Source organism: Podarcis filfolensis (assembly GCF_964270895.1).
Source record: "Podarcis filfolensis genome assembly, chromosome: 11".
NCBI classification, from domain to species: domain Eukaryota; kingdom Metazoa; phylum Chordata; class Lepidosauria; order Squamata; family Lacertidae; genus Podarcis; species Podarcis filfolensis.
Window position 1 is genome coordinate 3,430,793 of NC_139613.1, and position 13,805 is coordinate 3,444,597.

The 13,805-nt window shown below is 45.3% G+C and overlaps 1 protein-coding gene across 1 annotated transcript in view; it reads left to right on the forward strand.

Moving 5' to 3' along the window:
* The window catches only part of NOL6 (nucleolar protein 6), a 63,585-nt gene extending 50,056 nt beyond the window's left edge, over positions 1-13,529 (forward strand). The window contains exons 24-26 of the mRNA XM_083575556.1: positions 2,154-2,354; positions 10,696-10,797; positions 13,063-13,529. Of these exons, the coding sequence (XP_083431682.1) occupies positions 2,154-2,354; positions 10,696-10,797; positions 13,063-13,212 (453 nt within the window). The 3' untranslated portion in view covers positions 13,213-13,529. The remainder of the gene's footprint in view (positions 1-2,153; positions 2,355-10,695; positions 10,798-13,062) is intronic.
* The last annotated feature ends 276 nt before the right edge of the window (positions 13,530-13,805 follow it).

The window sequence follows — 13,805 nt, forward strand, 5'->3', positions numbered from 1 at the left end:
CATCTCTGCAGATGCAGAAGTGGAGCGCTGTGCTTGCATGACTTTCAGCTGCTGAGATCTGATATTTTATATATATATATATATATATATATATATATATATATATATATATATATATGTATATTCTTTTCCAAAAGACCAGCTTACTGCAGACATGGCCAGCTTGAGGCCTGCAAGCCAGAGGAATCGCCCACAAGCCTCACAGCTTTATGTCCTCAATAACCATAGTTTAGAGGTCCCGGGCCCTAAGGAAGTCAGACTATTCTCCATCAGGGCCAGGGCCTTTTCAGTGATGGCTCCGACCTGGTGGAATGCTCTGTCCCAGGAGACCAGGGCCCTGCAGGATTTAACCTCCTTCTGCCGGGCCTGTAAGACAGAGCTATTCCGCCTGGCCTTTAATTTGAATTCAGCCTGATCTTTTATTTCCTTTATCTTCCCTCCCCCTCCCCTTTTATGAAGATCACCCGCTCTGAGACCCCACAGCTAATTCTCCCCTGGTCTCCTTGCTGGCCCAAGTAGGACCAATTCAGCCAGCTAGCCCGGGGGATTATCTAACTGATTTTTGAATTTTATTGTTATTCATGTTTTTTAGACTGTATTTTATGCTGATTTTATAATTAAGTGTTTTAAAGTGTTTTAAATTTGTTATTAACTGCCCTGAGCCCGGTTTTTGAACCAGGAAGGGCGGGGTACAAATAAAATTTTTTTATCATCATCATCATCATCATCTAGAGATTATCTTCAGTCACAGTGCTAGGCATCACAGCACCGAGATCGGATCTAAAGCAGGGTCATTATCTTTAATTCATTCCCTAGTGCTGGGCAAGTTAACTGTGGTACCTTCTAATCTCTTGCAATGCCATGAAAAATAAACAAGCACCTGACTGTCGGCCACATGCAACCCAGTGAAGGTGCCCGGGCGGCAGGATGGCGTCTGACGTCTCCACCATCTGGAGGTTCATGCTCGGGGAACCCAAAAGTCATCTGGTCCAAAAATGGCACCTAGGCATTCTGTTTTGGCGACTGTAGCCCTGGTTTAGGGAGGCATTTGGCACCTGGCTTATATATCTGTGTTTCCTTCTTTCTTTTTTAATACATTTTTATTAATTTTAAACATATTAACATTCATACAGCAGAACTTCTCATCTTTTACAATATTTTTTTTCTGTCAACACCTCTGATGATTTTCCATACTTATCACTTATTATGCATTTCTTAATTTCATATTACCTTTAAATATCTTTAACTAATAATTCTCCTCATTATCTTTTTTTGGCAATATTTCTAATAATTCACCTTACAAAACTTCTTGCAAACCTACTAACGTAATTTGTTCATCACAATTGCTTTTCAAATAGCCTGTAAATTTACTCCAGTCTTCTGAGAATCTCTGGTCCCGCAGGTTTCGAATCCTTCCTGTTAGTTTATCTAATTCTGCATAGTCCATCAGTTTCATCCTCCATTCTTCTTTCGTCGGTAATTCTTCTTACTTCCAGTTTTGTACCAATAGTATTCTTGCTGCAGTCATTGCATAGAAAAACAACTTACAACCCTTTCTATTTATATCATCTCCTACAATGCCAAGTAAAAATGCTTCTGGTTTCTTAATAAATATATATTTCAACATGTTTTTTTCATCTCATTGTAAATCATTTCCCAGAAGTTTTTCACTTTTTTACATTCCCACCACATGTGATAAAATGTTCCTTCTTTTTCTTTACATTTCCAACATTTACTACTAACTTTATACATTTTAGCTAGTTTCACAGGCGTAATATACCATCTATACATCATTTTCACCACATTTACTTTTAGGGCATTGCATACAGTAAATTTTAACCCTTCTTTCCACAGTTTTCCCCAATCTTTTAACTGTATATTATACCCAAAATCTTTGGCCCAATGTATCATAACCGACTTTACCTATATATCTGAGTTTCTAACCCGGATTGCAGTTCAGGAATCACAGCTCAGTCCGTCACTCTTGCATTGCTAACCAGAACGCGATGTGCAGCTGTGGTTTCTGAGACCCTGGTTGGGCCTGGGTGAGATGATGCTAGCTGGCAAAACTTCCTTCTCCCCCTCCTTTGGGACTCGGCTCCACATTTCCCTTGCCGCCGAGCCCCATTTTGACGTGGCTTCCCCCTTGGCAGATGGTCTTCCGCCCTCCTCTGGACTTCTACGACGTCCTCATCCACCTGAACCCCAAGCAGATCCCGAGGCACCTGGAGGCAGTGGACCAGCCGGCCAAGTCCTTCTTCCGGGGAACGTTGAAAAGCAGTGCGGCTGTCAAAACCTCAGCTTTCCCAGTGGTGGATTACGACCCGGCTCAGCTGTACCTCCGGGAGCTGCAGGTAAGCAGGAACTGGGGAAAAATAACGCAAGCATATGTTCCATGCTCACTGGAATCATACAAGGGAGCTGCACCAAATTGTTATACGTTTGCCAGGACTGAGTTCGTATCAGAAGCATAGCTGTCAAGCGTCCCTTATTTGGCGGGAAACTCCCTTATCCCAGCGCCGTGTCTCACTGCTGTTCCTTATTGATGATGTCCCTTAAATTTCCCGGGTTTCAAAGGAAGCAGCTCCTCTCCCTCCCTCCCTGCCGGCCAGGGAGGAGGGAGGCTCCAACTGTGTTGCTTGGCTGTGTTGCTCACCCAATAAGGAGTCTAAGAACGACTGGGGGGTGGAGCTTGCATGCCTTGTGCCAATCAAATCAGCTGCATTGCCTGGGGACTTGCCTTTGCTCAGTGCTTCCCAGCAGAGAGGTGACGGTGGTTTTCCTTGCTGCATCCCCTTTGCCGGGTTGCTGCGCTATGGGAACCACCACTTGAGGCTTTGTTTGGCTGCTGGTTGACTAAAATCCCTTATTTTGGCTGCTGATCCTTTATTTTCGAGGCTGCTGGTCTCTTATTTTCAAATCTGTAAGTTGACAGCTATGATCTGAAGAGAGGGATCATACAAGCCTAGAGTTAGTAAGGGACAATGAGGATCATCTGGTCCAACCTTCCTGCAATGCAGGAATCTTTCACCCAGTGCAGAACTCGAACCCACCACCCTATGATTTAGAGTCTCATGCTCTACTGACTGAGCTATGTCTGGCCTGGAGTGCTTCTATATTCTGTTGGAAGCCGCCCAGAGTGGCTGGGGAAACCCAGCCAGATGGACAGGGTATAAATAATAAATAATAATAATAATAATAATAATAATAATAATAATAATAATTATTATTATTATTATTATTATTATTATTATTATTATTATTATTATGTTTGGTGTGCCTGCTGGCCATCTCCTCCTGCAGGATACTCCATTCCGTCCCCTTCCCCACGCAGTTTTCTCCTTCACAAGAGTTGGCCAGGATTCTGTTGCTGCTGAGCACCCTCAGCCAGGTTTACTCAAGAGTAGACCTGTTGAAATGAATGGACCTAACTTAGTCATGTATTTTATTGGATGCACTCTGAGTAAAATTGAGTTGACTCTCACCTTCAGTTCCTTGTTGGGCTGCTTGTCACCTTCATTATACAGCTTCTGGCAGATACTAATTCACCTTATTTAACATGGCTTTTGACACTTCAGCTGTGTGTGGTTTTTTGTTTGTTTGTTTAATTTTTTTATTTTCAATGCAAAATTACAACAAAAATTACAAAATTGAATCCAAAATAAAGCAGTACAAACAAGTTTTTAAAAAATGAGAAAAAAGAAAAAAAAAACAGACAAGAAAAAAACAAAACAAAAACACACATCTACAAATAAAACCATATCATCATTCTAATTGTTACGTACATATACACATATTGACTTCCTTCCTTTGTTCTAAGACCTCAAAATTTTTACTCTTTCCAAATTGTTGTGTCTAATGTAGATTACCTTATCTTTATACTTTTTACACCATGGAGCTGTGTGTTTTTAGGACCCTCCTTATTTCTGAGATGGGAAGATGTTTTAAATATTGTTTTTAATATTGTGTTTTGATGTTGCAACCCGTCTCTGCATCCATTACAGTTGGCTTTCCGTAGTAAGTGGAAGACTTTTGTTAATTGATCGATCGATTGCATTTATATCCAACCTTTTCCTCCAGTGAGCTCAAGTTGATGTACATTGCTCTATTCCCCACCCCTTTAAGCCTCACAACGACAGCCTTGTGAGGGAGACTCGGGGATGGTGACTGGCCTGAGGTCAGTCGTTGAGCATTATGGCCAAGTGAGGAGTCCAGCCAGATCCTAGTCCAACACTCTTAACTGCTACACTGTCTGTAGTGTGTGTGTGTGTGTGTGTGTGTGTGTGTAGTGTTGGATTGACATTGTGGCAGAGCCGAACTTCGCAGCTGCCTTGTGGGAAAGGATGCTTGCCTACCAAACTCAGCAGACCTCAATCTGCAGATCCAGCCAGGCAGTTCCTGTGTTCTTAGAATGGGTCTCTGTCCACAGAACAGTTGCAATATAAAAATTAGATGACAGGGAGGTGCGGGTGAAGGTAAAGGGACCCCTGACCATTAGATCCAGTCACGGACGACTCTGGGGTTGTGGCACTCATCTCGCTTTATTGGCCGAGGGAGCCGGCGTACAGCTTCCGGGTCATGTGGCCAGCAGGACTAAGCTGCTTCTGGCGAGCCAGAGCAGCGCACGGAAATGCTGTTTACCTTCCCGCCGGAGCGGTACCTATTTATCTACTTGCACTTTGAGGTGCTTTCGAACTGCTAGGTTGTCAGGAGCAGGGACTGAGCAATGGCAGCTCACCCCATCGCAGGGATTCAAACCGCCGACCTTCTGATCGACAAGCCCTAGGCTCTGTGGTTTAGACCACAGTGCCACGCGGTTCCCAGGATGTGTGGGTGGGTGAGAACAAATGCGATCACACATGGGGGTCTTCTTCTTTCTGCTGGAACAGGCCAATGGAACAGTGGGGGAAGGAATAATTTTGGTGATTCCCCTTTCTCTTCTCCCCACACCCAGCCTCCCAAAATCTGCCCTGGCTCTTGGGGCAGGGCACTGGGGCTGTGGTGGGGAGAGAGGAATTTCAACAGATGACCTCCTTCCCCGGTCGCCTGATAGATGCCTTTTGCCAGCAGAGGAGACGCCATTGGCTCACCCTTTGGTCTAGGGACCAAAGGTGCGAGGAGGTGCACATATTGAGGATGGGATTTCCAGAATAAGGGGAATAGGCGAGGGGGAATTAAGAACATAAGAAGGGCCAGCTAGATTAGGCCAACGGCCCACCCAGTTCAACATCCTCTTCTCACAGTAGCCAATCAGATGCACAGGCGAAACCCACACGCAGGATTTGAGCATAAGACCCTCTCCCCTCTTGTTGTTTCCAGCAACTGTGGTTCAGAAGCAGTGCTGCCTCTGACTATGGAAGCAGACCATAACTTTGTTGTTGTTGTTTAGTCGTGTCCGACTCTTTGTGACCCCCTGGACCGGAGCACCCCAGGCCCTCCTGTCTTCTGCTGCCTCCCGCAGTTTGGTCAAACTCATGCTGGTAGCTTTGAGAACACTGTCCCACCATCTCGTCCTCCGTCGTCCCCTTCTCCTTGCGCCCTCCATCTTTCCCAACATCAGGGTCTTTTCCAGGGAGTCTTCTCTTCTCATGAGGTGGCCAAAGTCTTGGAGCCTCAGCCTCAGGATCTGTCCTTCCAGTGAGCACTCAGGGCTGATTTCCTTCAGAATGGATAGGTTTGATCTTCTTGCAGTCCATGGGGCTCTCCAGAGTCTCCTCCAGCACCAGAATTCAAAAGCATCCATTCTTCGGCGATCAGCCTTCTTTATGGTCCAGCTCTCACTTCCATACATCACTACTGGGAAAACCATGGCTTTAACTATACGGACCTTTGTTGGCAAGGTGATGTCTCTGCTTTTTAAGATGCTGTCTAGGTTTAAGATGCTAGCCATTGTGGCTAGCACCCATCAATATCCCACTCCTCCATGAATGTGATTAATCCTCTTTTAAAGCCTTCCGAGCTGGTGGCCATGCCTGCCTGCTGTGGCAGCGAGTTCCACAGTTTAACAGTTCAAAGGTTTCCTTTGCTCTGCCCTGAATTTTCCAACGCGCAGTTTCATTGGATGTCCACGGATTCTGCTGTCACAAGGCAGGGAGGAGAACTTAACCCTCTTCTTCTCGTGCCGTGCTGAGCTTTACAAGTCTCTATCTGCAGCAGAAACCTAGGCAGAAACTTATAAACGTAAGCAGCAGAGCTGCTAGCTCTCTCGGCCGGGACGTAGATTGCTTAATGCAGGCCGCAAAGTTGCCTCAGAGGTGTTGCCGCTGCAAACTCCAGGAAAATAAGATAAAAAAGGAGGGATTCGCTGTGCAAGCAAGCAACAGCTGCTTTTGGAGAACCCGGTGACACCCAGGCCGTTCCCAGACCCAGCCAATTCTTCGACAATCTCCTTGCAACAGAGCGAGAGAACAGGTTCTGTCCTGATCTGTGTCTCCGTTGACTCCTGGCAAAAGGGAAGTTTCCCAGGCAGCGCGTAACCCTTCCTTGTTATTATTATTTTTTAAAAGCATCTGGGTTTTGTTGCTTCAGCAGCTTCTGAATCACGCTGTGGTTTTTAACAAGAAGGTTCAGAATCCTGGCAGGGCACATAGCAATATTCCTCCTGACGTTATTAGCACACACGGCTTCATTCAGCAAGCGTCCGTCATGAGAAAAGGCGGGGGGCCCGATTAGCACCCCGTATATTCCTCTGCTAAAGCTATGGTTTAACCATATAGTTAAAGCTATGGTTTTCCCAGTAGTGATGTATGGAAGTGAGAGCTGGACCATAAAGAAGGCGGATCGCCGAAGAATGGATGCTTTTGAATTCTGGTGCTGGAAGGGACTCTTGAGAGTCCCGTGGACTGCAAGAAGATCAAACCTATCCATTCTGAAGGAAATCAGCCCTGAGCCCCCACTGGAAGGACAGATCCTGAAGCTGAGGCTCCAAGACTTTGGCCACCTCCTGAGAAGAGAAGACTCCCTGGAAAAGACCCTGATGTTGGGAAAGATGGAGGGCGCAAGGAGAAGGGGACGACAGAGGACGAGATGGTTGGACAGTGTTCTCGAAGCTACCAGCATTAGTCTGACCAAACTGCGGGAGGCAGTGGAAGACAGGAGTGCCTGGCATGCTCTAGTCCATGAGGTCATGAAGAGTCGGACACGGCTAAACGACTAAACAACAACTTATTCCTCTGTGCCCAGACATAAACCGTAATCTCTCAGGCTTATTAGTATAATAGCATCATCATCCGCGTTCGAGTTAATGCATTGAGGCAGAGGTTTTCAACCTGTGTATCTCTGCAGCCTCCTCCTCTTTCTCCCTATTCATATCAGCCATCCTGCTGCACATCTGCAAATCTCTCTCTTGATCATTCTCTCTCCATGATTCTGGCCTGAGTCCTGCTGCTGCTGCTGCTACTCCCACTTATGTGCATTGTTGTTGTTGTTTAGTTGTTTAGTCGTGTCCGACTCTTCGTGACCCCTGGACCAGAGCACGCCAGGCACTCCTGTCTTCCACTGCCTCCCACAGTTTGGTCAAACTCGTGCTGGTAGCTTCGAGAACACTGTCCAACCATCTCGTCCTCTGTCGTCCCCTTCTCCTTGTGCCCTCCATCTTTCCCAGCATCAGGGTCTTTTCCAGGGAGTCTTCTCTTCTCATGAGGTGGCCAAAGTCTTGGAGCCTCAGCTTCAGGATCTGTCCTTCCAGTGAGCACTCAGGGCTGATTTCCTTCAGAATGGTATGTGCATTACATCCTGTAATTACATCCCGCAAAAAATATGCAGTTGGTCAAAGGCACCATGGGCTCAAAAGAGTTGGAAAGCCACTGCAATGTGCAGTGGTTTCCGTTGCACCCGGTCAACTGTTTCAGTTGCGCAAACTTAAACCTGGCCTCCCTCGCCCTCTGCAGGGGCAGCCCAGGATCGCCTCCTCTTTATGGTTAATTTGTGGAACTCACTCCCACAGGAGGCATGGGTTTTCAGTTTTCCCTTGAGGTGCCTGGGTGGCCACTGTGAGAGCAGGATGATGGACTAAATGGGGCATGGGCCTGATCCGGCTGTTCTTATTTTCTTATGCACGTGCATAGGCTGAGTTGTTATCAGGTCATGTGAGGTTAGTGGCTGAGCCAGCGACCGTGCAAACTTAATATAGTATTAATTAGTTATTAATATATAGCAATATATTAATAACTTGCTGCATACAAATAAAATTATTTCTATACCAATGTTGCATTACACACACACAATTTACAGCAATAAAAACATAAACCCATACAATAAAACCATTACAAAATTAAATAGCAGGCATCAGTTCATCACCGTGGAAGAGTGTACTCTTAATTGCCCTCATAGGCTTGGCAGAACAGAAACCGTTTCAGCAGGCATTTGTAGAGCTGGCACAGAAGGAATCTCTAGTGGCAGGGAGTTCCATGGGACTAGGACGGTGGTGCTAAAGGCTCGGTTTCCTGGTATCAAACGAACCTCGCCAACTCTGGGAACGATTTATTAATGAAAAGAAAAACTGGACCCAGAGGAGGGGTTTGATGGAAGTGAGATTTTGACACGACTGCAGTGGTATACTTTGAGGGTAGAGCTTAATAATAATAATAATAATAATAATAATAATAATAATAATAAAATTTATTTATACCCCACCCTCCCCAGCCAGAGCTGGGCTCAGGGTGGCTAACATCAGTAAAATTACAATATAAACGTAATGGGGGGGGGGGAAGAAAAAAACAATTTAAAATACAGGTTAAAATGCAATTTCAGTTCCCCCTTCTTGTCCTTGTCCAGCACTAAAACTGCTAGCGCATTCGCAAAGCTAAGCAGGGTCCGGTATGGTTTCAAATTGGATGGGGGACCGTGTGTTGAGATCCCTGCTTTGCAGTGGGTTGGACTAGATGTTCCTTAGAGGGGGTGTCCCTTCCAACTGCAGTTCTATGATTCTATGAGTGAACGTTACCCATTCATTTATGGAAGGAGGGTTATGGCAGCTTTCTCCAACCTGCTGCCATCCAAATGTTTTGCGTTACAATTCCCACAAGCCCCAGCCTGCAAAGCTGAGCTGTAGTCCAAAACATCCGGGGTGGGTTGGGGGAAATCTCCCTCATAGTCTCTGAGCCCCTTGGGTGCGTTATGCGCAGCAAGCTAATCTAGAAATCTGTTTCCCGCCTGCATTGCGAAACAGGCAAGCAGTTTGCAGAGTCAGTTTACCGGCTATTTTCCAGGTCTTGTTGTGACACAAGAGGGGCTCTCTGCGTGGCCATGGGACATCAGGGACTGCGCTGAGCTGCTTATGAAAGAAGCTACGGGTCTCTCTTCCTCTCCCCTTAAAACAAATAGAGAATTTAACAGGAGCTCAGCTTTATTTTGTCCATGCAATGATGCATTAGCTTTATGTCAGGGTAGATCTTTTTATATATATATATAATAATTTTTATTAATTTTAGTATATTAAGTGTCATACATACCACAAAACTTCACATCTTACACAATCTTTTTGGGCTTCCATCAGCACCTCTGATGATCCACCATTCTTATTATTTCTTCTGCATTTCTTAAATTCATATTACCTTTAATCGTCTTAACTAACAATCCTCCTCTTTATCCATTTTTGCAATAATTCAAATAATTCACCTCGCAAAACTTCTTGCAAACCTACAAACGTAATCTGATTGTCACAATTGCTTTTCAAATATTCCGTAAATTTACACCAGTCTTCTGTGACTCTCTTATGTCAGGGTAGGTCTTAACAGAGATAAAGATTGACCCGTGTGTGACCTTGATGGGCGTTGGGCAGATATATGGGTAGGTGATGTTGAGGCTTTGCTCAGTTCTAAACAGTTTTAGAGTCATTTGTTTATTTGCAACGGCTGATGGGGCAAGACGTGCCCAGCTTAAGTCTTACGTGAATTCATTTCCCCTTATAGGAATGTATTGGCAAGCTTCACCCAATCTCCATCTGTCAGTCTGACCCTCCTCTCAGTTTTCTCCCTAGCCAAAATGCGACAAAGAAGCCAAATTCGGGCTGCTCAGTCTCCCCCTGGGGCAGGAACGCATTCCTCTGCCGTGTCTCACAACAACCATCGCCTTTGAGCGCCTTATTTTTTGAGTTTCTGTGCAATCTGCATATCAGAGACCAGGTGTTAACTTGCAAATGCCAGAGATAATCAACATACCTAAGATCTGGAATAAATCACATAAACAACTTTTTATTTCTTCTTGGTTAAACCCAACCTGGTCATATCACAGGAACGAATAACATTACATAACCTAAAATGCGGCGAGGTGGAATGGCTTTGAGGACATTGCATCTGCATTGAGAATAATAATAATAATAATAATAATAATAATAATAATAATAATTTTTTTTTTAAAAAAAATTTATATCCCGCCCTCCCCAGCTGAAGCTGGGCTCAGAGCGGCTAACAACAGTAAAACGACGAAACATTCTAAAAACCGCTGGGAATAATTGGAACCAGTGACGCTTAGCTCAAGTTTTAAATTCGTTGCTTTCAGAGTCCTCTTTCTACACCTTATCGTAGTTTTAAATTGTTCAGTTTGTGACATAAACATTCGTGATACGTTCTAACCGTGCAATTTTTGCAGAAGTGTTCGCTTGGCAGCTCAGTATCAATGCAGGTTTAGATCGATGTTGTCCTTCCAAAACCGTCAGCTTAACCCTGGTCTCTTCTAAACTTCTCTCCTTTGCAGGAGGCCTTCAGTGACCTGGCGATGTTTTTCTACGACAAGCATGGAGGAGAGGTGGTGGGAGTCCTCTGGAAGCCATCGCCCTTCGAGCCACAGCCTTTCAAGGTGAGGCGGTCTGAACCCTGGGATTTGGACCGTGTGTATTTTTGTAACCTGGGTTCTGCGTCGCAGTTGCACAGGGTGCAAGGCACTGGGTAGCAAATAGAGGTGGCGAGAGAGCGTTCTGCCTGCCAGAATGCTTAGGTAAAGGTAAAGGGACCCCTGACCATTAGGTCCAGTCGTGACCGACTCTGGGGTTGCTGCGCTCATCTCGCTTTACTGGCGGAGGGAGCCGGCGTACAGCTTCCGGGTCATGTGGCCAGCATGACTAAGCCGCTTCTGGCAAACCAGAGCAGCGCACGGAAACGCCGTTTACCTTCCCGCCGGAGCGGTACCTATTTATCTACTTGCACTTTGATGTGCTTTTGAACTATTAGGTGGGCAGGAGCAGGGACCGAGCAACTGGAGCTCACCCTGTTGCGGGGATTCGAACCGCCGACCTTCTGATCGGCAAGTCCTAGGCTCTGTGGTTTAACCCACAGCGCCACCCGCGTCCCAGAATGCTTAGAGCTGATGTTAAGTGACACAGGCATGGATGGCTCAGGGAGAGGCTTGCAGAGAAAGGGGATATCTTGGCCGATGAGCGAGGGCTGCTGTTTCAGCCAGCGACATGGCGAAAGGTGCAGATACCTTTTGGGTTGGAGGGGAGAAAGGGTGTAAGAGGGGGATAGATGAGGAGCAAGCTGGAAGATCGAGAGAGCAGGTGCGAAAGAAGATGAGGAACGAGAAAGGCCAGAGCTGATTGATGAAGGGCTTGGCAGTGAGCTCACATAAGAAGCCACTTTGAAAGTGCAAGATGTATGGTAGCTGGAGGGAAAGGTGACTTGAGCAGAGGGTGGGGAACTGCTGGCTTTCAGCCAAAGGATCAATAAATCTACATGGCTGCTGCTTTGGAACTGCAACTGCTCATGTGGATAAAAGAGTCAGAGGGTGTTGGAATTTGCGTGGCTTGGCATGCCCAACTGGTTGCAGAACAGAGCCTCTAGCATGGAATCTGATGGAGCCGGCCAAATAATCAAGCATCCTTTCCCCACCCCCACCCCAACACCACCATCCTTTTTTTACTAGCAAAGTTCCTAGTCCTCATGGTGGCAGGTGCACCACACTGGCTGCCCCTGTGCTATTGTGTATGTATTTTGTGCATCAGCATAGCTGCCAACTTTTCCCTTTTTTTAAGGGACATTCCCTTATTCCGAATAGGATTCCTCTCAAGAAAAGGGAAAAGTTGATACCCTGTTTCCCCAAAAGTAAGACATCCCCCCAAAAAAGTCCTACTTCCAGTTTTGCCTCTCGCTGTAATATAAGGCCTCCCCCGAATATAAGACCTCCCCGATAATAAGGCCACCCCGGAATATAAGGCCCCCGAAGCTACCGTAAGGCAATGTACCGCATACAGGTAATAAATTTCCTTTTTTTTTTTTTTTGTTCAACAATAAATGTGTACCGTATTCTTCTTCATGGAAAAAATAAGACATCCCCTGAAAATAAGACCTAGCGCATCTGTGGGAGCAAAAATTAATATAAGACACTGTCTTATTTTTGGGGAAACAGGGTAGCTATGTGCATCAGCTAGGGTGCTGTTGGCAGACAGATTCTGCTCAAATGGCTCAGACCAGCTTTCAGTTTCAGAGGCTAGCAAGGCCTAGGGAGCAGGGCTCAATTCAAGCATCATGCAAACCATGGTTAAAGGAGAAACTCGAGTACGGTTTAGCAAACCATATCGCTTAGCAAAGGTTTCTTCCTCACTCTTCCAGAGTAACTGGAAAGTTTTAGGACAGTTTTCCCGCTAAAGCAACAGATTATTTATTGCAAAGCATAGAATCTATACCAGTAAGATAGAAACAGTATCAGACCATCTTAAATTGGCCAGATAAGTAAAAAAGGGTATTTTTTTTACTTAACCTTTACAACCTGGCATTGTAAAGGTAAAGGTCAGCTCTGTGCAAGTTGGTTTGGGGAAGAAATTCCAAGTACTGGGTGTCACCACTGAAAAGGTGGTGGTTTAGAAACCATGGTTTGTGCTAACCAAGGTTTGTTGCGGTACCGAAATGGGAAAACCACACTCTCTGCACCTCTGGAGGCTCATGTAGCACAGAAGTAGAAATGCTGAGCAGATGGACAATGAAACCAGACAGGCGAGGTGCAAACCATGGTTTGCCCACCTGTTCAGAACCTCAGTTCAGATTTTGGGTTCTAAACCCGGTTTTGGTACGGTGTTTGGATTGAGCCACGGTCTGAACTCACTTATTATATCTGTTCTTTCCGTCACAGGCGCTGAGCATGAAAGGAAGAATGATGTCTGCCCTCGCCCCTGAGCCTCTGACAGTTCCCAATGTGGAGGCCATTTTGGAAGACTTCAAGATTTTGGGAGAAGGATTGGTCAAGTCAGTAGAGGCCCGTACAGAGAAGTGGTCCATTTAGAACCTTTTGGAACTTTGTGCTGCATGTATAAAGTGTTGCCCAGGGTGTGTTGTCACCCATAACTTTTTCCACTTAGAACTGTCTTATAAGAAAGGTATTTTTATTACATACAAACTTCTCTCGATCCTATTTCCTCCTGTAGACTCATCCAGTTAAGAGAAACTTGACCTCCGTAATAAAGGACTCTTGCTATTGTAGAAACTCTTATTAAATCCTCCTTCCGCCACCTTTCGAGGCCAAGGAAATAATTGAAACATTTCCCTTTATTCGTCCAGTGGAATTCTAATTAAAACATCACACCCTCTTAAAACCGCCAAGGTGTGAAATGCTGTTTTTTCCTCCAAAGCTTATTTTACTCTTGACTTAGCACATACAGAACTCACTATGGGAGTGTTTTCTCTCCCAGGCATTAAATTGATTCAGGATGCTTATATCTTAGAATCATAGAATTGGAAGGGTCTCCAAAGGTCATCTAGGCCAACCCCCTGAAGTACAGGCTTCACAGCTGAAGAATCTCTGAAAGCTTGCTCCCATTTTCCATGTTAGAGCCCTTTAGCCTGCAGAAATAATAATAATAATAATAATAATAATAA